The sequence below is a fragment of the Parus major genome, chromosome 4A (genome assembly GCF_001522545.3).
Source record: "Parus major isolate Abel chromosome 4A, Parus_major1.1, whole genome shotgun sequence".
Classification (NCBI taxonomy): domain Eukaryota; kingdom Metazoa; phylum Chordata; class Aves; order Passeriformes; family Paridae; genus Parus; species Parus major.
The window spans coordinates 16,197,691-16,224,328 of NC_031772.1; the positions used below are offsets into that span (position 1 = coordinate 16,197,691).

Sequence of the window (26,638 nt, forward strand, 5' to 3'; positions counted from 1 at the left end):
GCTGGCCTCCCTGCTGCCTCCTGCCTCACGCCAGAGAAGGCTGCCTGCATGCCCAGGGTGTGCTGGGAGGGGGTAGGACAAGCAGGAGGCTGTCCTGTGCCATCAGGGTGATGGGACAAGTGTGACAGTCTGTGGTGGTTGTGGATGAGGTGACTGCACACAGGGACAGAGACAGGGACAGGGATGATGCTTTGGTCCTCTGCCCCACATGCTCCTGTTTGCTTTTCCATCTCATTTCTTTGCCCTAAAGTATGGAGTGGCATCAACCAGCGGTGCCTGTGTGGCTGTCCCTTTGCCATTGATGTCCCTTGCTTGCCCCCCCCAGCCCCAAGTTTGCCTTCCCTGTGGCCCAGGGGAAATCTTGAGTCTGAGCTGTGGCTGTGAAGAGAAAAACCCACAAAAATTCCAGAGTCCTTTCCACGTGGGGAGCACATTTAGAGATGTGCCTGTGCCCATCCAACCACTTCATTTTGGTGCAGCCCTTTGCAGCATCTCAGTGCAGATTGTGGGTGGCTGGGGAAGGAACACCCGCTCCAAGCCTTGTCCTCGTCATTCCCCAGCACACCTCGCAAGGGGCAAAGTGTGGCAGTCCCAGGCTCTGTTAATGAGGGCTCATAGCTAAATTCTTCATTTCCCCAGGGCCTGGGGGCGGTTTTGGATGAAATTGGTCACTGCCCAAGGGTCAGAACAAATTGCAAGGTGATCCATATTGATTTATAAGCATGTTTATTTTTACCAGCCTGGCGTGTTCCCCTCCTGGCTGGCAAGCAGGGATGTGTCCTCCCTTCCCCACCTGAGAAGCAGCAGCGTTCTCTCTGGCAGGGATGAGCCAACAAGAGAACTTTGATGTGGGCTGGCAGGAGCCCTGCAGCTCCCCTGGGGCCTCATCCAGCCAGGGGCTGAGCTGCAGGATTGCTCTGAGCCTGCAAAAGTGTGAGGCTGGGTTTGCAGCAGAGGCTCTCATGAACTCCCCAAGTGAAACACAAAGAGAGAGGGATGCAGTAAAGGCTTTCCAACATCCCCATGGCCACGGGTGGCCCCAGGGCTCTGGCCCCTGTAGTGCAGGCACGGGGCAGTGTTTGGGGTGGGCTGTGAGCTGCCCACCCAGTGCCTTGGGGCAGGGCACCCTCCACGCTGCCACAGGAGAGGCAACTCCAAAAAACCACTTTCCTGTATGTTTTCCTTTCCCTCAAGCCTTAGAAATCCAAAGGGGGGATGATTTCTCCCTTTTCCCTGTCTTGCAGCCCCTCTCTGGAGCATCCATGGAGCACTGGCAGGAGGTGGTGAGCTGGTCCCCACTGCCACACAGGGCCAAGGGGTTTCCATCCCACTTTTTGTCATCCACCTGCTGACAAAAAGTGCCCAATAGCCAAGAATCTTAAGCCACTTTGTGTAGAAATCATAATCTCTCTTAGCTGCTCACCTTGTGCCCAATGAGGTAAAACTCCCACTTCCCTCCAGAGTGTTCAGAAATGGCAGAGTCAGCAAGCCTGGAGCTTCTGTGGAAACAAAAAGAGGGGCTGGTTTGTTTTTGTCCCATGCCACATTTTATTCTTCTCCTGTTATGTTGCATTTTATATGTTTTATTTATGGGGGACTTTTTATTTAATACTTCTTCCTCCTGGTGGCTGGGGGTCCCTCCAGGCTTCCCTGGGATGCAGGCAGGGCTCTGCTGGTTTCCAGTGGCTGGAGGGGTTCTGGATATTTCCACAGGGGTGTCACCTTCCCATGGCCATTTCAAGGCGATCATGGCCAGGTGACATCACTCTCAGGCCACGTGGACGCCACCTGGGGTGTTGCCACAGTGGTGGCAGAGGCTCCCCCTGCTCTGTTGTCCCCTCCCATCCCACACCTGGCTGAGGACACCAGGCAGCCCCTCTGCCATCCTGCCTTGCAGTGGGAAACTGAGGCAGGGAGCGGTTCTGTGGGGCCAGCAGCTGTGCCCCGCTGATGTGGGGTGCAGCTGGCCACCACACAGCCCTGGCAGCATTTGCACAGATGCCCAAGTGGTGTTTCCCCCCAGCCCACCTGTGGGCAAGCCAAGGCGTGGCTTTTTGGGTTGGTTTGGAAGCAGCAGGGTCCCCACAGCGTGGCCCACCCTGGTCCTGGCCTGCCACCGCCCAGAGACCCGCCAGCCCACCAGTGTCCCCAAGCCCAGGGACAGCCAGGCCCTGCCACCTCGCTGCCTGGCACAAAGTGGGGCATTGAGGGACACAGCAGGGCTTTGTCCACCCTGTGCCTGCCGGGAAGGGGCCGGTTGCCCTCTGCAGGCTCCCTCGGCCCTGTGCTGCCTCCAGAGCTGCAGGGAACCAGGGGCACCCAGGCTGCACCTGCGGCAGCCCTGAGCCCACGGGGACCCACGAGTGTCCCCATGGGTGTCCCCATGGGTGTCCCCACGAGTGTCCCCACCAATGCCATTGCCCCACAGGGGCCATGGGGCTGGGGAAAGTAGCTGCAAGATTCCCATCAAAAAAGGGGAAAGCTTCCAGTTTGGAGTCCCCAAAGCTGAAAGCAGGTCCATGGGATGGGGAACCCCTCTTCCCTGCTGCCAGATGTTGGGAATCAGGGAGGTGACAGTGGGACACCACTGCTGTCCCACAGGGCCAGACTCCCACTCTGCCTCAGTGGGCAGCTTGGACAAACACAGCCTGGTGGGCCTGGGGATGTCCCCAGAGCCACCAGTGAGGGGGGACAACCCCCTCCCCTGCCTCTTCCTTGTGCCGGAGCCTTTTGCCCCGAGAGCGCTGAGCGGGGCCATGGGGCAGCCCTGCCCAGGCAGCCGGGCACCAGGAGCTGGCAGCCAAGGGGTGCTGGGGGGGCCGGGAGGGCGGGCCCGGTCCCTTTAAGGGGGGTGGCTGTCACTCAGAGAGCCCTTTTCTTTGCTGGAGAGCCGGACAGGCACCCAGAGGGGGAAATACAGGGCGTGGGACCGCCTGGCAGGGGAGGGCTCCGCACACAGCAGCGAGGCAGCAGAGCGGGCGCTCGGGGGAGTGGACCAAGTCCAGCACCATGGGTGAGTATGAGGTGAGGGTGGGAACCACCTGGAGGGCTGCTGCTGGTGTCTCTGGGGACCTTATCCCAGAGCAGAGCCCACTGAAACTTTCCCCTGGCGCCGGTGAGGTCCTGGTGAGCCCGGTGTGGCCATGCCGGCCATGGGAGCTGCCCAGGGAGGATGCTCTGGCACGGCAAGGATGGCGTTTTCTTTCCCAGGGCAGTTTTCTGTCCCCGTGAGCTCGTGTGCTGTCTGTGGGGGCAGATGCCATCCCCACAGCCTGTCCCACCCGAGCTCTCACCACGTGGACTGGAGAGATGAGAGCTCCTGCCTGGAGCTGCCAGGAGCTGCGAGGTCCAGGCAGGGCGCTGAGCCTGTCACAGCTGGTGCCACTTGTGTGTCAGCAGCCTTGGGAAAACAGAGGCACACCTTGTGCCTCAGTTTCCCTACTGATACAGCAGAGCTGATACTCACCAGTGTACCCCTGGAGAGTCGGGGTTGCTCTGATCCTGGGGGTGCTCTGTTCCTGGGGTGCCTCATGCTGCTCCCCCCCGCCTCCTCCTCCTGTCTGCAGCACATTGTTTGGCGCTGGCAGGAGCGGAGCCTGGGTACAAGGCTCAGGATTGTGTGGCACAAGGGCTCTTTCTCCCCTCCTTTCCCCTCCTCAGGCTTCCCCACTGCAGCTTCCCAAAGCAGGGGGGCTGTGGCAGGGAGCCTGTCGGGCCCTGCTGCATCCCGGGATTCGCAATCCCCTGGGAATGGAGATGTTCACTGGCCCAGAGTGGGCACCTCCGTGCCATCTCCCAGGTGGCCAAAAATAAAACCAGAAAAGGCGAGTTTGGCCCATCACCCTGCTGGGTGGGTCCCAGCGAGGTTGGGAGCAGCGCTGGCCAGGATGAACGAGGCCCCACCTGGATCTGCTTCGTCCAAGGCAAACAAGAGGGAGGGGTCCCAGCGCTCCCCTATAGCGCTGCCTTTGTTCCCTGTTTGCTCTTGGCATGGGGCAGCCACTGGGGTGGCAGTGCCAGGACAATCTCCCATTGTCCTCGGTGCCACTGCGCAACCATGCTCCCAGTGGGGAGGGGAGAACTGGCCAGGACCCCACGGCTTCCTTGTGCTCTTGGGGAGGAGATAAGCACTGTGGGGTCTGTGGAGGGAGCGTGGGTTTGGCGTGGGTGCCTTGTTGGCACTCAAGGCAGAAATTCTATGCCCAGATGGGATGTGCCCAGGCAGCCACTGTGCCCTGGGCAATGGGGTGCCAGAGCCCACGTCTCGGGGAAGGGGAGCAGCTTCCCTGCACGCAGGTATCACGCAGCCAGGGCAGCAGCTTGTCCCAGCTTAGCTGGAGCCAAATGCTGGAGGGTGCAAATCCACCTGGCTGTCTGCCCCCAAAGCAGGCAGGAGAGCAGCTGCCTGGGCACCTCCAAAGCCAGCCCACCGGGAAACTGAGCCAACACTCCTGCACGTTAGAGCCCTGACGTGCAGAAGGAGCAGGTGTCCATGGCCTCGCTGCTGAAAAAATCCAGCATTTAGGCACTCCAAGCAGCACGCTGCTGTGTGTCCTTGCTTTCCCTGCCCACACACGGGTCCTGGAGGACTAAACCTATTACACAAGTGCTGTCATTTGTGGAACTAACACGGCTCCTTCCTACAAGCACATCTGCCTACATAAAGGGGTGGCTGCAGCCCGAGCTGACTGCGGGATGCCAGGCAAGGGATGAGTGCCCAGGGTGCCACCTGGAAGTCCAGAGTGCTCGGGGTGTGTGCTGGCTCCTACTGTGCTGCCTCAAGCAGGGCCACCTTGCTGGATCTTCCCTGGAGTTTGTCTCTGTGGAGCTGCTGGGTTCCCCTCCATCTTCGATGGGGAAATAAAACTGCAGGCAGCTGGCATGGCCGCTGCCCGCAGCGGGCTGTGGTGGCAGTGGGGAGCCCATTAGCAGCTTGTTTGCCAGGTCCCACTGGCATTACGCTACATCACGCTCTATTTCCATCTGTTTGTCACAGGTCAGCGTGGCTGGCTCGTCTCAGCTCCTCACAGCCCCTGTGTCCCTCGCTGCCACCATCCTTGGGCACCCTTGGGTGGGCTCCTGAGCTGCTTAGAGAGCTCTCAGGGGAGCTGCTGGGTTTGGCTTTACAGCACTGCAGTGGGTCATTTCTGAGGTTTTCCTGTTTCCCTCCTCCTGCCAGGCACCTTTCTCCTGTTGTGCTCGTGCTCCTGAGCTGTAGGCTCCAAGCAATCCTTGTCCTGGTTGTCCCATCCCACCTCACCTCTTTTCTCCATAGGTTTACTTGAGTGCTGTGCCAGATGTCTCATTGGGGCACCCTTTGCTTCCTTGGTTGCCACTGGCCTGTGCTTCTTTGGAGTAGCATTGTTTTGTGGCTGTGGGCACGAAGCCCTCACAGGCACTGAGCAGCTCATCGAGACCTACTTCTCCAAAAACTACCAGGACTATGAGTTTCTCATCGATGTGTAAGTACCCTGCTTCAGAGCACTCCCCTCATGCCAGGGCCCCTCACAGCTTCATCCTGCTCTGTGCCAGGCTGAGGTGTCTGGCTGGGCTGGCCAGGGCCAGGCTCTCACCCGGGCACCAGGGAGACCCCAAGCTGCCTTTGCCCTTGGTTCCATGGCAGGGTCCAAGTGGCCACTTGTTTTCATTTCACACCAGTTTTTATCTGACCCTTGCTAGGTGTCCTGGGTAGAGCTGGACCTCTGCACTGGGTAGGTATGGAGGATGTGGAGGAGTTGGTGGCAGCCTTGCTTACCACAGCTTTGCCCCAGCTTCCTCTTTCTGGGGCTTCTCCCTCTGTTTTGGTCCCCAGTGTGGGGAGGGGAAGTGGCAGTGGCCAGGCTGCCACACACAGCGCTGAGCTCTCCAGCACCTGAGCACCCCTGCCCACTCCTCTTCCCCACAGCATCCACGGTTTTCAGTACTTCATCTATGGCACAGCTGCCTTCTTCTTCCTCTATGGAGCCCTGCTGTTGGCCGAAGGCTTCTACACCACCGGTGCCGTCCGGCAAATCTTTGGGGACTACAGGACCACCATCTGCGGCAAGGGCCTCAGCGCAACGGTAACTGGGGGCCCGAAAGGGAGGGGAGCGCGAGGCCCCCAGCGAGCTCACTCGTGGCAGCGGGTGTGTCATTGTTTGGGAAAGTGGCTAGGACATCCTGACAAGGTGATCTTAACCGGGGTTTGGCACCCCTTCGCGCGCCCCAGCGGGTTCACCACGCTCGGTGCGGCCAAAGGGCAGGAGACTGCGGCCGTCCGGGTTTTGGGATATCCCAAAGGGAAGCACAGCCCTGCTATCCTCCCCCAGGCCTGCTGGACCAAAGCAGCCCAAATAACTATGTTTAATAAAACTGCTTTGTGTTTAAACATAGGCAGGGAGAGTCAGAGCATCCCTGCAGTGCTGGCAGCTCAAAGCTCTGTGACACCCAGAACCCCTTGGTTCGTCCACTCAGCTATGCTTGGGAACCACAACAAAGAGCTGGCAAAGGGATCCTGTGGCCTGCGGGAGCAAAGGGGCATGGCTGTGGTTCCCTCGGGGGCTGGTTGGGGTGGCACCATGGAGGGAGGGCAGGAGAGCCACGCTGACCCACCAAGGCAGCTTTTGCAGCTGCCCTCCCCCAGAGACCAAACCCTGCTCGGCCGTGGCCATGGTTACCCCCCACCCTAAATGTGGCAGCCGTCCTGCTGCTGCTGGTCACCCCCATGCACACACAGCCGGGTGTGAATCTGGGACTGGCACTGGTCCTGTGAGCTGCAGGAGCCCCCAGCTTGGGCTGCTGTCCTGTGCTGCCTGCCTGGGGACACGCTGGGTCTGGCAGGTGGTGCAGAACTGGGTGCAGGCAGCATCACAATCCCTCACCTGCCCCATGCCCTCCCCTGCCTGGGAACCTCGCGCTCCCCTGTCCGTGTCCTTGGCCACTTGGTAACCACGGCTCTGCCCGGGCTTGTCCTGCCCCTTGCAGTTTGTGGGCATTACCTACGTCCTGACCATCATCTGGCTCCTGGTGTTCGCCTGCTCTGCTGTGCCTGTCTACATCTATTTTAACACTTGGACCACCTGCCAGTCCATTGCCAACCCCACCAAGACCTCGGCCAGCATTGGCACCCTGTGTGCGGATGCCAGGATGTACGGTGAGTGCCTGGGTTCACCACCCAGGAGCCAGGGCTCAGGGCAGAGGAGAGGGGATGGAGGGCAGGACCCAGGTATGTTGGGTGGGATAAAGCAGGGCAAGTATTGAAGAGCCCTGAAACGCGGGGGGTTGTGTGACAGGTGGCTGCAGGAAGCTGAGCAAGGAAGTCAGCTGTCAGCCCTGCCCCACTCACCTGGCTCCCACATCTCCACAGGTGTCCTGCCCTGGAATGCTTTCCCTGGCAAGGTGTGTGGCTCCAACCTGCTCTCCATCTGCAAGACCAGCGAGGTAACTCCTGCCACCTCACATGTGCTCCCCTCAGTGGCACACCTTGGCTCCGGCCTCCCCAGGCAGCACATGGGACCCCGTGAGCTCACCCTCCTCTTCCCTTGCAGTTCCAGATGACTTTCCACCTCTTCATCGCAGCCTTCGTGGGGGCAGCTGCCACGCTGGTCTCACTGGTGAGTCAGTGCTCCCCCTGCCCAGCCGTTCTTCTCCGCCTGGCAAAGATGTGGGGGAAAAGGACAGCGAAGGTGGTGGGCATGGATGGGACAGAGCCTGTGCTCGTGTCATTTTCTGGCACGTAAGTGCAGATGGTGAATCCAGGCCATAAGGTAGAGGTGGCTGCAGGAGGGGATCTGGAGAGGCTTTAGGAGACTGCCTTGTCTCCCGCTGCAGTTGCACTGAATCCTCTGCCTTTCCCCAGCTCTCCTCTTGCTTTACACCAGCGACACGACGCTGCCGTGTCCCGACGGTGCAGTGGGGCTCTGGGGCTCTGCAGGGCACTGCTCTGCTGGGGTGTGGGGCTGAGGGCCACCCCCTTGCTCACTTTCTTCCTACCCACAGCTCACCTTCATCATCGCTGCCACCTACAACTTCGCAGTCCTCAGGCTGATGGGCCGAGGCACCAAGTTCTAGCCCGTGCGGCGGAGCCCAGCCAGACCAAACGCCCTTCTTTTCTCTAACCCCGAGGCTTTAACACTGCAGCCACCTGACACCAGGTCTCCTGCGTTAACTCTGCCTTCGCTGATGACTCCCCTCCTCTTCCTCCCTCGCATCCATTGTGCTGAGCGTGACCAGGAAGGAGAGCTTCCCACCAATGGACGCCTCTTCATGCACTTTTCTCTCGTTGCTCATCCGTAACCGGTTCGCTCTAGAGCCAAGCCCATCAAAACCAGCAAGAGAAGAGGAGGGACTTAATCCAGTGTCCCAGTGTTGCCTAGGGATGAGCAAAGGCCTTCAAGCTCCTGGGAAGAAGAAATCCATGTAGGTTACTCCATGAGTAGCAGGAGGCTACCTAGAGAGAAAAGGAAGTTGGCCCAGTCCTGGTACCATTGCTAGAGACTCTCCTGGAGCTGTCTGCTGTCACCACCCATGGATGGAGACTAAGAGAAGGATTTTTTTTCCCTTTAGCAGAGAAAGATGAATTTAACCTAAATCGCCTGCTGCAGCCACGGCAAAGGGAGTTCAGGGCAAGGATCTTCCCAGTGTGGAGAAGAGAGTGCTGATCCCAATGCTGATAAAGCCCTAACCCAGCTGCCCCTATTAAAGCCTAAAGGAGTTTGGTGTCTCTGTAGACAAGGGGGACTCTTGGCTTTACCCTCCAGGCAGCAGAGAGGCAGCAAATAGGTTTGACTGAGTAGGGGACACCTCTGCACCAAGCCCTGGGAGCGTAAAGCCAGAGCCACCCCCCCGTAGGCAGGGGATAACCCTCGGGACCGCGTGCCTTGCCTGCCCTGCCAGTGCCCTTCACAATGGTGCTCTTCTCTGGGGTGACATCTGCTTCTCTAACCTCCGCTGCACCGGAGAGCTCAGCTCGCTTCTCCTCCTTGTCAAATGTAACTGCTGCTCCTTCTGTCCCTCTCATCCCCTCACTTTTTTCCCTGCAAGTCAGGACAGCTGTCTTGTGCCTGCCAGGGTGGGAGGGACTGGCAGCATCTTGCTTCCAGGTGAAACCCATGAAGGAATTGAGGAGGGAAGGAAAGGTGGCAGTTTGGGAGTCTCAGGTGCAAACACAGCCCATCTCTGCAATCCAGATCCTTTCTGGTGCCAGTCTTTTCCCATGGAGAGGGGTAGGGGGGCAAGGGCTTGGGTGGAGACCTCTCCTCCATGACTGTTCTCCAGCTGGAGGAAAGCCCTCTGGCTGGGTAGCACGGGTCCAGCCAGACCTGCAGAAGTGCTGTTTCCAGTCCTCCCTGACACCTGATGATTTGTTTTGCTCTCCCTGCCTCTCTCCTTAATGCTAATCTTTGTGTTTATTTATTGGAGAAACTACTTTCAGTGGCAGACTGTAGCTCCATCTTGCATGGATTTATTTCTTTTTTCTTTTTCACGTCTGTATTATTGTTATATATATTTGTAAGTGCTGGTTTCAGCAGGGGCAAGGATAAGGAGGCAGATCTGCTGAGCAGTGCATTTGAAGGATCCTTGCCACCAGGAATGCTGAAATAGATTGGCCAGGCTACCAACGCACACGGGATGGGGAGGGGGGAGATGCCAGGAGAGGTGGCAGGGTGGGGAGAAACCAGTCAAGATCTGGAAATTCACATCAATGCTATCTCTCTCGGGGGTTTGCTGGGGGTTTTTTCATATCCATTTAACAAAAAATAACCAGGTCCTCCTTCCCACCCTTGTCCCCAGAGCCCCCACACGCACACACACATACACAAAGACACACACACAAAAAGAGTTAATCAACTGAAAGTGTTTCCTTCATTTCTGATCTAGAATTTCAACTTGTTAACCAGCAATAAAAAGGAGCAAGTTTTTAGAGACTTATCTTACAAGATGTATTTTATAAAAATTAAAGAAAATACATTAAAATTAAGAACATTCTGAACAAGATGTATGTCTGCCTGTCCATTTGTTGTGCTGGCTTTCCCACCTCCCACCCCCAACAAGAAAGAAAAAAAGGGGAGGCTCTCCAGGGAAAGGGAGGCTGCAGAGGAGAAGGTCTCAGAGGAGCAGCACTTGCTGATCCATGTGTGGGCCAACAACCCCTGCAGGACTCTGCCCACTCCAGCCACGAGGTTCATAACTCCGACTTCAAAATCATTGTTCCCAGCTGGGGAGGGTCCTTAAAACCTCTTATTTCTCCTCCAGCCACCCTGAGGAAAGCTGGGGTCTTGTGGCAGCTGCTTGTTTGTGTTTGGTGGTGCTGCTGCCCTTTAACACACGGCCCACGTGCTGGCAGCCTCTGCTATGTCTCCTCATGTAGCACAACAAAACCACAACAAAACTAACAGGACAGCTCAAGCCAAGCTGGCTGGCACTAAGGCAGCATGTGTGGGTTGAACATGTCCAGAGCCATGCAGGGTGGGCGATTCTCTTGCTTGCAGAGAGTGCTGTGTGGAACAGGATGGTCTTGTTTAGGCACACAGGAACCCTGGGCTGCCACAGAGCCCTGCATGTCCTGTCTGTGGCTGCATGGTAGCATTTGCTGCAGGATTGTTAATGGTGTGCATGGTGCTGGTGAGTGGGAGGGCATTGGCTGCTGCCTTTCTGCCCCAGAAAACCCTTAGGTGCATCCTTCCACAGCAGCTGCTCAAAAAATACTGATTCAAATGTTGTTTTTCTCAGAAATCTCCCCAGGAGCTGTGCTCAGGGGCTTCCAGGGAGTGAGACCACCAAGGGATGCTCCCAGCCCCACAAGTCTGTCCAAAAAATGCAGATTTCAGGCACAGCCACATGTCCAGGAGTGGCAGGGTGGGACCTCCACTACTCTTCCTAAATGGGACTCTAGCCCAAATCCCACTTCCCTCTCTCTTCCTTGGCTTCAGCCCCCTCTGAACAGGCAGCAAAGTTGCCCGTGCAGCCTGGCCAGGGGAGGTTTAGCTCATGCACTGCTGCTGCCCCAGCTCAATGGCACAGCTCGGCTTCGCCCTGGCTGACAGAAACCCCTGGGGCTGCAGCCGGCATCAACGGGGCCCTTTGTTCCCTGCGTTCCCAGATGCCATCACCCTCCTCTCCCCACGCTGAAAGGGTCCTGTGTGTGCACAATCAGCCACTAGCAGGAGCGAGCTGGGGAACAAAACACCATCTCTTTCCCCTGGCAGAGACTGGTGCCCCCCCGGCCGGGGTGAGGGCTGGGGACAGCAAGTGCGAGGTGGTGTGTGAGAACAGCAGCAGGGCCAGCGTGACGGGCAAGTCCGAGGCCCAAAGGACACACGTACCCTCATCAGGTGTGCCCTTGGCCATGCCCCGCTGTCACCCCACCTGGGGACATGGGACCTGCCCTCACAGCTTTCCCAGGCACCCAGTGCCTCCAGGAACTGGCTGACAAAAGACAGGGAATAAGCTGTGCCCCATACCGAACCACAGCTCTGTAAACCAGCCCATCAGGAGAGCTCCGAGCGGGGGACCCAGTGCAATCACCTGTTTTCCCTTATCTAGAGGCTAAAGTGTGACTATACTTTGCTCCCACAAAGGCTGGATCAGGGAAAGGGACCCTGGAGCAAGTCACATTGGGCTGGCAAGAGGGCGAGGCAACTCCCATCCTCCATCCTGTGCCCTGCCACCCCGGGAGACAGCCCTGAGCACCTTGGGGAGAGGAAAAGGGAGGGGAGAGGATGGTGGTACCCAGAGGGTGTTGGTGACGACCACGGGTCCCCAACCCTGCGCTCAGGCAGCCCCCAAGGGCGAAGGGCCGCCGGGCTGATGCTGCTCCATCCCCGGTCCTGCGGCTCCTCCCCGCGGCCGTCGGCTGCAGCAGCGGCTCCTCGGGCGGCGAGACAAGCGGCGGCGAACCCCGGGTCCCCTCGCAGCCCGGTCCCCATCCCTGCGCTGCCCGGCCCCGGCTGACGGTGCTTCCTGCGGATCCCCCCCTGAGCCTCCGGAACACAGAGAGACCACCAGGACACACGGAAAACACCACTAAAGGCTCACCTCCTTAGCACGGATTCGGACTCAGCCCTGGGAAGGGTGTGTAGTATGATGTGCTGGTTTCAGCTAGGACAGTTTGCTTCACAGTGGCTAGTACAGAGCTGTGTTTTGGATAAGCCATGCCTGGCAAGCAGCTCTGCCTGCCAGGGTCGTGGCATAGTACTGACACCTGCTCACCCTGGCTGAAGTCCTCACCTGCATCTGATCAAGCACCCAGCTGCTTTCTCTCCATCTCTGCACAGACCAGCTCTGCCAGGGAGATGTCTGAAGATGAGGAGGGTATAGTAAGTGGAAAGTCACAGAATCACTGAGCAGCCTGGGTGTGGATCTGATTTCTCTGAGCCTGAGAGAATTACAGCCTCTCAGTGGCTGATCTGTTCCCAAGGGCTTGAGAGCGTCTCTTGCTCAAGGTCTATCTCTGTAAACAATTTCACTTTCTCAAAACAGTTCTGTACAACTGTGGATAGTTGTGTTTTTCTCTTATCCCACCAATGGGATAAAAGGTGGTGTTCTCTTTACCAATCATGTTAAACCTGTACTGTAAGAGCTTATAAAAGCTGAAAAATTTGGGGAATAAAGGCCTTTCTTAGCAACTCGTTCTGGTGCGCTCTGTGAATGAATCCACACTTCTACATCGTGTCCAACAGCGACACCTGAGTTCAAAGAGACCTTAACAATCATCCAGTTCTGACTGTCTGCCATGGGCAGGGACAACTTCCATGAGATCAGGCTGCTCAGAGCTCCATTCTGCCTGGACTCAAACACTTCCAGGGACGGGGCAGCTTCTCCAAGCAACCTGTTCCAGGAGTCCTGTACCTGCACGTGGCCATGTGCATCAGCTGCCAAAGGACCCCAGGAAGTCATGAGGAAAGAGCTGTTGCCCCAGCCATGCAAGCACTGGGACCAGGGGATATCTCTGTCCATCTCTGATTGCTTTTGTATGAGCAATCACCTCAGCAGGTAAGCCACCATTTCACAGATTAGCCCAATTTCCCTGTTAAGGACTCTGACTCACCTGTGGCCTTCAGAGAACCACTGACAGAGCTGCCATCACTTCCCACCTGGGCTGTGCAGAGTGATCCTGAGTCCAGAGGAGAACACTCCAGTGCCCCAGTGTCAGAGCTGTCCTCAAGCGCCTGTTTGGAACTGGAGCTTGGAGTACAGTTCAGAGGCTCCTAAAGAGCCATTTTTAACTCTTTATTCCTTCTGCTCAACCTCAAATTCACACAAGAATATGCTGCATCCAGTGATCACATGAATCTCCGCAGAGTTTTATTGCCTTGAGGAGCCGCCCCAGAGCTGAGGAACAGCTGCACTCAGGGAACACCCTTGGTCACCCAGAGAGCAGCCCCAGGGTATTTTCAGCCACCACCATTCCTCAGAGAGTGGTTCTTGAGGAGAATCCAGTTTCCTCAGCCCACCACCCAGCAGTTGCATGGCCTTTCAGAGGCACTACCTGGACCAGAGCAGCAGAATCCTCAAGAGGGCCGTGGGAGAGAAAGATGAATGGGATCAGGACACTCCTCACCCCTCCTCCTCTCCAAACACACTGGGATATGCTACAGCATCTGTTCAACACAGAAGCAGCTCATTGCTTTCATTTGGAAACACTGTTTTGCCCTCCAGGGATCCATCCTCTCCCCAACCCATGACAAAATCTACTGAGCCCTCTGACAGACCCTTCCTGAAGTGAGGCAGCCTCACCCAAACCCCACAGCACTTCCAGGCCAGAGCCATCTCCCACCAGTGTCGACTCAGCTGCCTTTTGAAATGGCTGCAGTAAGATGTTGGAGGACCACAGATACTCCACCCCCAAAATGCACAGTTTTCAAGGACTTTGAACCCTTCACTGCGTCCTGAAATCATGGATAGCGCAAGCAGACCTGGGAGGAAAATAAACTAAAAGGTTCTGCCAAAAGAAACAGCAGGCATAGGCTCTGCAAACACAGAGAAAGTCTCCCAAAATAAGCAGCCATCCTGGCAGGACAGCAAAAGAGAACAGACCCCATATGCTGATTTCCTTCTCAGCATCCTATGCAAATCATGCCTGGTTAAAACCCCCTGGAGCCCAAGGAATCAGTTCCAAGATCACCGGAAGAATTCACATGAAAGTACTGGACTTGCTGCTGAGAGCCCAGGCTGAGATTTTAAAATGTAGTGACAGAAGGAAGCCATGTGGAATATTTCTGTTCTGAAACTGTTTTCTGATTCTTTTGAAAAGACAAAACTGGTCACTGGATTCAGCTGTTGAGTTCTGATCCCTCAGCTCCTGGTCCAGGTAGGTACATGAAGGAATATCCCTCTGATCCCTTAGTGACTTCTCTCTGCCAGATGCTGTAACTAACCCATCCTCAGAACAAAAGCTGACTTGAATATTGATAAACCAAGAAGGCAGCCACTTCCCAAACTAACTTGAATACATCCATGTTTTATTTGCTTAAATAAAGGTAGAATTTGTTTTTACAATTCCAGTTCTATAGCAATAGCGACAACCGCAGCAGCACGAGTGGACACGGGGGAAGGGATGGCTGTTGGCATTGAACTTACAACAGAATTCAAAAACCTGGCTCCTTTGGGAATTGTGCGTTTCATTTAAAATAAGTTAAACAATTGAAATATATTATACTCTACCTTTTAAAAAAAAATCCACACAAGCCTAATATAATAGGAGTTTTTTAATATAAAAAAGTCAATGATCCAATGTCTGTTAGAAATAAAAAGTGCCGTGTAACATGTGCACAACGAGGCTCTTGAGCTTTAGCTACCAGCATTGACACGCACAGAGTGCTGCAAACAGCTGCACATGTGCCTCCTGCACCGTGGCATGCTGAATCTGTGCCCTCTTCCACAGGAGGTGCCACTCCTCACACAGATCCTAGGAGATCCATGGGGAAGTGGCAGGTTCACCTGCAGGGAGCTCCCTCAGCAGCCCCCCCTGGCAGGGCCAGCCAGCACACAGGGGCTTGAGTCCCTTCTGACCCTGAGTCCCTGTGCAAACCAGCTCCAGGGAATGAGGCTGTTCAGGGATGGAAACTGGAACCACAGGTCACAGAGCCTGGGACCTTGAAGGAAATATCAAGCAGCGCTAATGAAGAAAAATCTAGAGGCCTCAGGAGGTCAGACATAGTTAAATAAACAGTAACTATAACATCCTGTAAAAATCTCTTTCACCTACAGAGACAGAACCTTCTCCTTAAGGGACCTGTTTTTCCAGAGACTGTAAGAGCTGTCTAGATTGCATTCACACCCCATGAATACAACTGTTCAGGCCTGTTTAGAAATTAGATCCTCCTAACTAAAGCATTAATACTCCAGACCCTTCCACCCATGGTTGCCCTGCAGAGAAGGGTAAGATCTCCCTGGGTTACCCCAGGGGAAATGGGGGAATGCTCATGCTCTGCATGCTCAGAGACTGTGCTCTGATGGGGACAAGCCAGCAGCACAGGGCAGAGACTGTCGTGCTCTAAAGCACAGCTTAAGGGAGGGTTGTTTGATTTGAGCTACAAAATTTACCATCCAGCAGCTGATCACAGTGGGAATCACAGCTGGCAGCCAGCAGATACGTGCTCAGGGCAGGCTCCTACGTGCCTGTGGGCAGTCACAGCTTTGGCCAAAGGCTTGCACAGGAGTTTCAAATGGGAGAGACAGCAGTCAGCAAGCTCATCTCTGCTACACAGCCAGCCTGGACTAACACCTCACAGAGGGCAGGAGGTGGGAGCAAAGCCTGGCATCCCTTTTAGAATGTTCCTTGGGACCCCCATGCCCATTTTTCAGCCACCTTGGACAGAGAAAGTGGTGCAGCTTTCTCCCCACTGGACTGAACACAGCAGTCAGTTAACCAAGCAGACAACTGACCAGTCTGTCATAGGAATTACAGCTAAAACATCCTGGATTTCCCACAAGGGATCAAGGGCATGGGCTAACTGTGCTCAGCAGCACTGTGCCTGACACCACAGGTGAATGGCTCCATGCTACAACATTCAGATGGGAACATCCACTGAAGGCATGGCTCTGCCAGCTAGGGAGGCACAGTGGTCACTGGTGCCAGACAGCGAAAAGGTTTAACAGCTGACCACGCATGAGTCCTCCAACCACCTGCACACCTAGGAGACAGCCCACCCTGCCATCTGGTCTGCTAGAGCACATCACCTGAACACAGTGATTAATTGTGACAGAAACCAGCTGAAGTGTCACACTCCACATCTCCTGAGTAACCCTTTGACATGACCCAGTGAGTGTCCACATTGGTGTTTTTCACCCAGGGCTTCAAGGCTGAGCTTCCAAAAGAGACAAGGAAATATGTATTAAACAACAAACAGACAGTCTCTCCGAAAAATAACACTCACACAAGACAAAGTTAGAGGCGAGGAAAACCAGACCAGAAATAAGCAGCTATGAAGAAACAATGCTGTCACAGGCCCATCTCTTCTTCATATGTTGCTTCAGGTCAGAACTCTAACAATTCTCATCACAATTCAGCCTCGGGACACAATGCATTTATCCCAAACAACAGACACACATCCCAGCCACTCCAGTATTTGGTTTTCTCACAGTCACAAGGGACAGTCTTTATGACAGTTTTTGTTCAGTATGCTGAGTGGGATTTCCTTTGGCAGTATGGTCATGAGTGGGTCTAATATTTTTTTTTAGTTCAGGACTAAAATACTTCAGTGTCTAGGATGCTCTCAGCTTTGCTCTGCAGGTAGTTCTTGGTACAGAACAAATCCCTATTGTCTTTAGGGAATTTAAAGGACTTTAACTCAGCCCTTTAAACCTGCTAATACAGGCAGAGATGGAAGTAAGACTACGCTCACATGCTCTGTTAACAGCTCCTTCCTGCAGATACATGCTCTGTGCCTGAAAACTCCAGGCAGGATTCAGATGGTGAGGCTGCAGCTCCCCAGTGAGCAAAGCACCTCTTGTCCTTGTGGCCACTCTCCTCAGAGTGCCCCAGGGCTGCCCAGGTGTGTTCTGATCCAGCTGCTGGCTCGAGTGCCGCTCCCAAAGCAGCAGCCACTCTCAACAACAGGAAGAGCCTGATTTGGAGCTGGAGTTCAGGTCAATGGTGTGGCCCAGCATGCAGTGCTCCATCTGCTCCTCCACTGCCAGCACCTGGCGCACAGCTTCCTCAAAGGCCACTGTTACATTGGTGTCATCCTTGGCACTAGTCTCCAGGTACGGATAGTTACCGTTTTCCATGCACCAGGCCCGGGCCTCCTCTGTGCTCACCTGTCTCTCCAGTTTGTCTATCTTGTTGCCCAGGACTACAAATGGGAAGCGTTCAGGGTTCTTCACATCAGCATAATAGATAAACTCCTTCTGCCAGTTACTGAGGTTCTCAAAGCTCTGCCGGTCATCCACGCTGAAGGTCAGCAGGCAGCAGTCTGCTCCCCGGTAAAACGGCGTCCGCAGGCTCTTGAACCTCTCCTGTCCTGCAGTGTCCCAAATCTGGAGGGTCACAAACCGCCCGTCCACCTCCAGGTCCCGGTTTAAGAACTCCACCCCAATCGTGTGGAACGCCTGCGAGTCAAACTTGTTGGTGACGTACCGATTCATGAGGGAGCTCTTCCCAACTCCACCATCTCCAAGGAGAATGACCTTTAGGAGCAAGGATTTCCCACTCATTGCAGCAGGACGGAGGGGCAGGGTACCAAGGCAATCTGCAGGGTTCAGAAATAGTACAGAACAGACATTTGACTGGTGGGTTCTCCAGAAAGACACACAGAGAACAGAATATGGTATCCCCGTTTCTCAAGTTTTGTATGTAGGAGAAAATGTCTCTTTTCATAGAGATCTTATTATCCTAATCTCTCTTATTAAAAATTTAGAGCTGGGAACTGGACAAACTTTCAGGCAATGAAGTCCTCCATCAGGTCCAAAATGGATGCAGCACATGAACCCTTTAAGTGAAAGGTAAAAACAACTGTTCAGAGTTCAGTATCAATTACACCACTTTTGGTGAAAATTCTGTATCAGAAAGCTTGTCCAGTTTTTCCAAACACATCAGCACTACTTAAAACATCTCTCTGGGCCTGCATCCTGTGAGGCTATCACAGAAACAGCAAAATCACCAGGGGTGGCCATCACCAGGCCTTTCTTTCCAGTGTGCCATCACCAGCTAAATAATTTCTCCTCTCTGACTTGCTCTACTGGAAGGATGTAATAGACGTGCAGGTCTAATAGCAACACAAGTAATTTGTCAAGCCAGTTCTTAATCACCCTGAGGATGCTGACTCACCTTGCCAGCGGAGCTGCGCGTGATCTCTGCTGCTCAGAAGGGGTTTCCCAGGCACAGGGACCAGCTGCTCTTTGCTGGCAACGCCTGTCACAGCCTAGTTTGCTCAGGCTCAGCTGCAAGTCCACATTACAACAACCCAGACACCACAGGTTCTTTAGTCAGCACCCTCAAGGCCAAGTGCCAATGCATCCTCCCCCTCCCACGGACACTCTGCTAAGGTAAAGGCCTGACATGGAATAAGCCAATTTGTTTGGCTGTTATACTGTACCTGCTCTGTCTCCAGGACTGTCCAGGAAACACCTTCCTCCAGTGTAACAGTTACTAAAAAACAAACATCAGTCATCAAGGTTATCAGAGCTGTCCTCATTGTCTTTCAGTTTTTGATGCTGATCAAGGATGGAAGGACAACAGCAGAGCTCTAGGAACCTGGATGTGCAGTACTGATGGCTGGAGTAAAACAGCAAGAACAAAACACTGAGGAGTCTCCCTTCCCCACAGCCCATTTCTGACCAGGGCAGAGCGAGTACCGTGTGCCTGCTGAACCCCAGGTAAGAACAGAACAAACTGAAGGAACTCTGACATGTTCACATATCACCTGTGCTGTACACCCTGTGTGAGCCTGGCTGTGCACCCTGTGTCTCCCCTCAATCCAGGGGAAGATATTAACTGTGATCTCTTTGTCCTACCTACCCACACACCCTGGAATCTGATTTGAGGATTGACCACGTACCTGAATCTACTAACGAGGAAAGTGAGCCAGCTGGTAACAGCAGACACAGAGCTTGCTTACACCTGCTACCAACATTCCTGGGAAGGGTGTGGATGAGTAGTGCTGCTTAGTGATGACATCTCCAACCCATTGAAGCAGAAGTGTGTGGCACTGTTCAGATCAGCACTCCTATTCCTTCCAGGCCAAACCCTGCTTTCTGTCTTAACCTCGGCGGGCCCTGATCAACCTCGATTCTGCTCTTTCTGCAGCCCTTTCAAACGGTGCTTACCACAAAGCCAAAAGCAGAAACTTCTGCTTTAAGTGAGTTTCTGCACTTTCACACAGAAGGCTCACAAATTTCACTTCCCTGCACAGAAACATCTCCAACCAAGCACAGCAAAGCTAAGGTGATGGGCTATCTGAGGAGCACTGTGTGACCCACTAGTTCTAAAGCAGCCCTAAATGCAAATGTCAGAAGAGACAAACAGGAACTAACTGCAGCACAGGTCCCCATGGCCCATGGCTTAGGGGAAATCCTGCCCCATGAGCAGGTGAGCTGTTCAAAACCCTTGTTCCTTTCCCAAACCTTCCTGAGGGATGTTTAAGCCAGTCATTGTCACCAAAGCTCCTCCTGGCACAGGCCATCAGCCCCGAGCAGAGTTTCTGTTTAGAAATGCTCTGTTAGCAAGTGACTCTTTTTTAAAATGACTAATAGGTTATGTCGGGCTGCTCCAGAGCCTGCAGGTCAGCACGCTGCCGGCAGCCGTGACACAGCCTTGACACCTTGACCCCGCTGCGAGCTATTCCAGAGGATGAACCCCACTGAAGCAGGGCCGACCCGCTCCCGCAGGGCGCCAGCACCTGTGTGCAGGTACCAACAGCGGGGTGGGCATGCCGGGTCCGACTCCCCCCTTCTCCCCAGACCCCGGCTTGGCGGAGGCGATACCCTCCGGCGGGTCCCATCCCGCCCCACGGGAGAGGCCAGGGAGATGCCCGCAGCCGAGGAGCGGCACCCGCAAGGGACCCCCTCGGCTCGGGCCGGGGTGAAGGGGCGGCTCTCCAGCTCCCCCCACCGCGGGTACCCCGACCAGGGGCGGCGGCGCCGGGCCCGCCCTTACCTCACCCTCACCGCCCTCCGGCCGCCGCCGCCGCCCGGCCCGCGGGGCGCAGGTGCCGCTCAGCCCCGCGCCTGCGCCGCGCACGCGCCTCCCGCCGGCTGGTAGGGCCCGCCCCGCAGCCCCTCACGGTCCCGCCGTCACCCCCCTCACGCTCCTCCGCATGTCCCCCTGTGGCTCCTCAGCCCCCTCACGCTCCTGCGTGTCCCCCCGTGTCTCTTCAACCCCCTCACGCTCCCCCCGTGCCTCCTCAGGCCCCTCACGGTCCCGCGGTCACTCCCCTCACGCTCCCCCGCATGTCCCCCCGTGGCTCCTCAGCCCCCTCACGCTCCCCCCGTGCCTCCTCAGGCCCCTCACGGTCCCCCCTTACCGCCCCACCTGTGCCCCTTCGCTGCCCGCCTTGTCACTCCTCTATACCCCGTCCTCTTTAAAGAGGACATTAAAGTGTCTCCCTGTGCCCGCGGTCCCGCACTGCTCGCCCCTGGCACTCTCCTCAGTGCACAGTCCGGCCTGTGCCCACTCGCAGTCACCTGTGTCACTCCTCACAGTCCCCGCATGTCCCCTGACCCCCACACGTCCCCTTAATGCCAGTCCCTGTCACTCCCCGATCTCCTGTCTCCTCATGTCGCATCGCAGCCCTTCACTGCCCCTCCCTGTCACTCCCCTCACAGTCCCCCCTGTGGCCCCTCACTGCCTGCCCCTGTCACTCCTCTCACAGTCCCCCCATCCTCACTTTGTCACTTCAGTGACAGCTGCCTGAAAAAGCAAGACTTCCCCCACCCTCACAACTGGCAGTGGGACTAGGAGTGAGAACATCTTTAAGGAGGTTTCCGGGGAAGAACAGCTAATATAAACATTACAGAGAGTTGAAGGGGAAAATTGTGGCAAGGCCACGCCAGCCTTGCCCAGACAGAGCAGCGGGAGGGGGGAACCAGACCCCCAGGTGGCTGGGGGCAGCAGCCACTTGTGTGATCCCCTGTGGCTGGCAGCATCAACTCTTCTTCCTAATAGTGCCTGGTGATCGCTGGGAGACACCTTTGAAACTTGGGGACACATCTCACTGGGGCTGCAACATGCCTTTGACACCTTCTCCAGGGAGGGAAGAGCAGAAACCCCTGGTACGGACATCTGGAGCTTTCAGCCATCTGGATCCTGCATCAGCTCCAGGGCTGAATGGGTGCCACAAAAGTGCATCAATTCCCTTCTGCCCCTGGGAAATCATGAGAAGGGAGGAGGATTTAAATTAAGCCAGGGATTATATTAATACTGGCCTCAGTGATCTGTCAGAAGAGATGGGGAGCAAGGGGAGCTTAGCAGGGTGAGGAGCAGCTAGGCAGCACAAGGGCCCAAGGTTGAGGCTGTTGGCAGTAGGGGACCAGGGCAGCCCGGGGAAAATGTGGGAGCTCCAGGGGTGTTATCTGGGGCACCACTGTACACAGCAGCCCCAGGGCAGAAGCGCAGGGTGCTGCTGGTACCAGTGAGAGATGCAGCCTGCCCCACCCACTGGGAGATCCCTCCAAACCAGTCCAAATCCCCATGCCAGCTCTGTCAGGACCACGCATTGCTGGAGTGAGCCTCTGAGCATGGCACACTTGCCCCTAACAAGTTCCCTTTGCCTGGCAGACACTCAGTCCTGTTATTTTCCAGTATTTATTGATTAGGGATCTGATTTAGCATGTAAGGGGAGTGCCCTGATCCTGAGCAAGAAAGAGCCACCACAACAGATCCTGCCAAGGCAACTGAAGCATGGTGCTCTGCTGCAGCACTGTGCTATGCTCTACCTTCCTGCACCACCTCTGTCAGGCCTGGAAGCCACCTAATCCTCAGGGGATGCAGCCTGCAGGGTTTAGGGAGGGCAGCATGTCCCTGCAGCTCTGCCAAAGACGCCACATGGCCAGTGACCCCAGCTGACCGTGTTTATGCTCTAGGGGCCCCTGGGTACCTCCAGGGTAATCCGTGGGTGCTGGCAGCTGTTGGAGTCACTTGCTCACCTGAGCAGGGATGTGCCTGGTTTGGCTCCCAGTGGCTGTGCAGTCTGGTTGTCTTGCTGACTTTTTGGCATCCGTGGTGGACACCAGTTACCCACCAAGCTGCTCTAGCACTCCTTTCCTCAGCAGGATAGGGCAGGGAGAAGGTAAGATGGAAAATAACTTGTGTGTCAAGATAAAGGAAGATTAATAAAGCAAAAGCAAAAGCTGCATGCAGAAGCTGTGGAAAGCAAAGGATTTATTCTCTACTTCCCATCAGCAGGTGATGTCCAGCTGCTTTCTAGAAAGTAGGGCTTAAGCTCTTACAGTGGTTACTCTGAAAGATGGTTGTCTTCTTGTGTCTACAGCAATTATATTGACAGCCTTCTTGGGATTTCCTCCTCTTAACAGCTCTGTTCCCTCTCACATCTCATGCGTGGGCTTTCTTCTTAAAGCTGGGTTCACCATCCTACTGCTTGTTGTCCTCCCCTGCTCAGGCGAGAAGAAACAGAGTACACCACATGCATCTGGGGCTCACTCTCCCTCTGACCATGACAGGAAGGGACTGACTTCTTGGAGTGCTCCTGACAGCCAAGACAATGGCTTATAGGGATGAGGAGGGACAGATATTTCATCAAAGTTCTGGAGCCAAGAAAATGTTTTCTTCACAGCTGGTGTTTTCATATCTGGACAATACATTGCTGCCAAACTGCCAGAATGACACTGGGGCACTCTGAATCACGTTCCTCCACACAGCCTGTGTGCACAGAACACCCTCTGGATCTTTGAGGACATCATCATTGTCTAGATCACTGTAGATAACCTCCAGCACAACTTAATTCTCTCAGGTGCTGGATGTCTTCACCTGTGTTGATCCACTTCCCTTAGTTCACAAGATCTTCCCTGAATAGATATCTTGCCCTCACACTTGAGAGGAGCTGCCTGCAGAGACTGTAAATTGCTGCCACAAACCCCCAGTTGTTAGTAGTTTTAAACAGCCCATGTGAGGGTGAGCAGGGACCTCATGAGCCTGCACCATAAATCCACCCACATCAATCCTGGGTAAGGAGAGAGAGATGTATTCCCTGATCCTCTCCACAGGGCAGCTCCCCCAGAAGAGCAAGGCCGTCAGTGCCAGGGCAAAGCACAGAGCCATGGTTTGTACTAACTTGTTCCCAAAGCCCAGCAAAGTAAAGAGATAAGACATGCAGCCAACAAACACTGTGACCCAACAGGAGCTGCCTACTTAGTAACTACTATGACTAAAGCTCACTTAGCACAAGTTAAGGAATGGGCTTATCTGGGCATGACCTTGTGCTGGTGGGAGCCCTCTGGGAGCAGCACTGCCCTGGCCCCATGGGCAGGATGGGACCTTGCCTGCGATTCCTGGGCACCTGTGATTTGTCTGGAGATGGGGACATGGCCCAGGAGCCATGTGCTGGGTGAGCAATGCCAGGGCTGTGGGGGCTGTACTGGGGCAGGGACTCTACAGGGCGCAGGGCTGCTTCAGCATGAGAGGTTTTACTCCCCTGGCTCAGCTGCATCCCTGCAGAGAGGCTGCAGCACGTGTGCTGCTGCTTGGCTCTCACTGCCAGCTCTGGGAGTTAGGGCAAACAATACGAAGCTGGTGCCAAGGTGAGGAGCCCTGATCCAGCTTGGACCCCCTGCCGGCCTGTGGTCACACAATGCTGCCAGCTCATGCCCCCATTAATTCACCACACGTCCCGTGCTGCAGCTGGGGCTTGGGCCTCTGCCTTTGTTCCAGCCCCGGTGCACGGCTCTGCAGCTGCTTCTCCAAGGTGTGTGCCCGGCAGCAGCTCCAGCCCATGGTGTCTGCTCTGAAACACTTCCCAGCACAGGAACCTCCTGAGCAGACCTGCCACCCCTAGCCTTGGCCACTCCCTTTTGCCCTGAGCCTACAGCTCTGAGCAGGTTGCCAGGTACCCCATCATCCATTTACTCCAGGAAAGAGCTCTGTAGGTGGAGCAAGATGGGGAAGACTCCATCATTCATCCCCCTCTACCCCACACAGCTCAACCTGCCCTAAGGAAGTGACCTGTGTTGTTTTTGTGAGCTGGTCTGAGGCGGCAGGGAGGAGGACATGCCTGGGCTGCAGAGCTGCCTCTCAGACACAACACTGCAGGCAGGGGCTTGTCCCAGCTTCAGTGCAACCACAGGCATGGCAGTGGCTGAGCCACACACCACTGCCCTCACCTCCCCGCCTGTCCCCAGCCCTTCCCCAGAACCCCTTGGCTGGCTTTTAGGGACATGTTAAATGACAAGGTGGCAGAGCAAGTAGCACCATAGGAGGCAGCACCAGACATAGTTTTACCCTGATGTAAGTGCACAGACAGGATGGCCCTTCAGGAGACAGCACAAGGCATCTGTTGCAACATGCTTATCTGCTGCCCATGGCTCCGGAGCTGGTTCCTGGAAAACCACAGAGGAGTCTGTCAGGCACTGGCTCAGAGCCGGGCAGAGGGGAGCTCAGCCGGTGCTGCCACAGACTGCTCTGGGACCCACAGAAAAGGCACATGGCAGCAGGGCAGAAGAAGGGGACAGGACCTGGACAGGGGGATGGAGAGAAGCTGCTCCTGTTGCAGCTCTGGAAGTGCCTCTGCCCTGCTTGAAGGTGATTCAGGGAGAAAGTGGCAAAAGATTGAATTCCCAAGCTGACCCTGCACCTCACCCACTGTGCCAAGCTGGTACCCTGCATCATGCTGTGCCCAGCCTGGCTCCAGGTTCCCCGTGGGCAGCAGGAGATTCCCATACAAGTTCTTACAGGCAGGTTTAGGGCTGTGATATCACAGAGTGCCACCAGCACTGGCAGTGGGGCACACAGGCTTGGGGACAGCAGTATCCAAGAAGAGAACACTGATCTCTGCCCTGTCCAGGCAGAGTGAGCCTTATCCACCATGGAAAGGTTTTGATTTTGTTTTTCCACCCCTCACATTATGAAGGTGCATGAGCAGTCTCAGGTACCCCTGGTAAACTTCTGTCAGCTGTGCCACAACTTGGGCATTGGGTGCATCCCTGCTGCCATCACTGCCATGGGTTTGAGCCCCCACCTTATTTTCCCCTCCATTTCCTGGGATGTCATACCCCAGCTGTTGCCTGTGGAGAGGAATAAATCACGGAGAGGGGGATATGCATTGGGAAGAGGGGAACAAAATGGCTTTTCATGCCATAATCCTTTGTAATAAAACACCAGAGGCAAGAAAGATGATAAACAATGTCTCCTGTGTGAGCCAGCTGCTTCCTAAAATAAAGCGCTCCTCTGCTCCGTCAGCTGCCCCGGCTGGGGTGCAAGTGCGGGCGCTGCCGCAGACACCGGAGCCGCGTTCCCGCAGGAGCACATGCTGCCGCAGCTCCGGGCACGGCCCCTCAGCCCCGCGGGAATCTGCAGAATGCAGCGGGGGGAGCCAGAAGCGAGCGCTGAGCTGCGCTGTCAGGAGCCGGCTGGAGCCCCCCGAAGGGCTCAGCATCCCCGGCGCCAGCAGCACCCGTGTGCCCGGCCCAGGCACGCAGCCAGGCTGCTCCCACCTGCGCCAAGCGAGTGCGGGCAGCGCGGGGCTCCAGGGCCGCTCCGTGCCTGACTTCCCGGCTTTGTTTAGAGCCAGGTGCTGGCAGGAGCCCGGTCCTGAGCAGGAAGCTCTGCGTGCTCCCGGTTCATCGCTGCTCGTGCTGAGCCCTCCTTGGCAGAGGATGAGTAAGCTCCTGCCGGTAAACCTGACCTCCAGGGCATAATTTCAAGAGCAACAATAACTTTTGCACTGCTGGGGAAGGTGTTGGGTTGTGCTGAATGTGTGAAGCCCACAGGCCAGTTTCCTAGCACAGGTGTCCAAGGGTTTCTGTTTCACCCTGTGGATGCTTTTGTGGGTGCAAAGGGACAGTGGCTTTCCCTCCCCATGGTTGTGGGTGTTCTTTAGCACAGTTCTCCTTCCCACCACTTGTCCACCAGCTTGTCCATCCAACCTTCCCATGTCACTAAGTGGCCCCATCACACACAACTCTCGCACACCATGGTGGCCTACTATCAACTCTTTTGCCAAAGGACTGTGGCCACTAGCCCACACAACACTTTCATTTCTCCACTATTGCTCCTTCTCTTCTTTCTTCCTCTTTTACAGCCACATCTTTCCTCTTTAACTATCCCCATATACAGATAGATCCTCCCCAAACACTCCCAGCAGAGGTTTTCCCTAGCAGCTCATGCTTGCTGCCCTTGGCTTCTCCTCTCAACCTCAGCCACCATGGGGTGGTTTGAGCTCTGTGCTTTGCAATGTGTCTGTGCAGACAGCAGAGACCTGGCAGGAAAAGGCCAACCCAAGTGGCACAGAGGAGGTGGCATGTTTTCCCCAGGGATGCAGGGCATAAATAGGTGGGAGTGGGCATGACCCACCCATTGGAGAGCTGCATCATTCACCTGTCTGTGCAGCCTGGCTTCACCTTATCCTGTTTGCTCTGGTGCCCAACACACACCTGTTAAAGGTTTTTTTGAACCATCCAGAGTTCAGGTTGAGGCTGGCAATTTCCTTCCATCCAGGAGCTGCCTTAGGCTTTGATCACTGACACCTCTTGGCTCTCACCATTTTCT

General features: G+C 55.4%; 2 protein-coding genes and 1 long non-coding RNA gene across 5 annotated transcripts; 2 read left to right on the forward strand and 1 right to left on the reverse strand.

Moving 5' to 3' along the window:
• Positions 1–2,878: 2,878 nt before the first annotated feature.
• On the forward strand, positions 2,879–9,975 carry PLP1 (proteolipid protein 1). 2 transcript variants are annotated; one of them, XM_015626156.1, is made up of 7 exons: positions 2,879–3,013; positions 5,276–5,462; positions 5,906–6,167; positions 6,964–7,132; positions 7,346–7,419; positions 7,527–7,592; positions 7,978–9,975. In XM_015626156.1, exons 1-7 carry the CDS (start codon positions 3,010–3,012, stop codon positions 8,047–8,049), a joined length of 834 nt encoding a protein of 277 aa, XP_015481642.1. In that variant the 5' UTR covers positions 2,879–3,009; the 3' UTR covers positions 8,050–9,975. The 2 variants fall into 2 exon arrangements, with proteins under 2 accessions (XP_015481642.1, XP_015481643.1); XM_015626157.1 differs by having other exon boundaries at positions 5,906–6,062.
• A 2,808-nt stretch (positions 9,976–12,783) lies between these two features.
• On the forward strand, positions 12,784–25,331 carry LOC107203782. 2 transcript variants are annotated; one of them, XR_004497355.1, is made up of 4 exons: positions 12,784–14,290; positions 18,628–18,798; positions 19,675–19,830; positions 21,086–25,331. It is a non-coding gene; the product is annotated as an uncharacterized LOC107203782 (long non-coding RNA). The 2 variants fall into 2 exon arrangements; XR_004497354.1 differs by having other exon boundaries at positions 19,695–19,830.
• Positions 14,421–20,119, reverse strand: RAB9B (RAB9B, member RAS oncogene family). The gene is made up of 3 exons (XM_015626172.2): positions 20,078–20,119; positions 18,519–18,571; positions 14,421–17,672 (listed from the first exon to the last, which is right to left on the reverse strand). The coding sequence occupies exon 3, from the start codon at positions 17,635–17,637 to the stop codon at positions 17,032–17,034; it is 606 nt and encodes a 201-aa protein (XP_015481658.1). The 5' UTR covers positions 17,638–17,672; positions 18,519–18,571; positions 20,078–20,119; the 3' UTR covers positions 14,421–17,031.
• Positions 25,332–26,638: the final 1,307 nt, after the last annotated feature.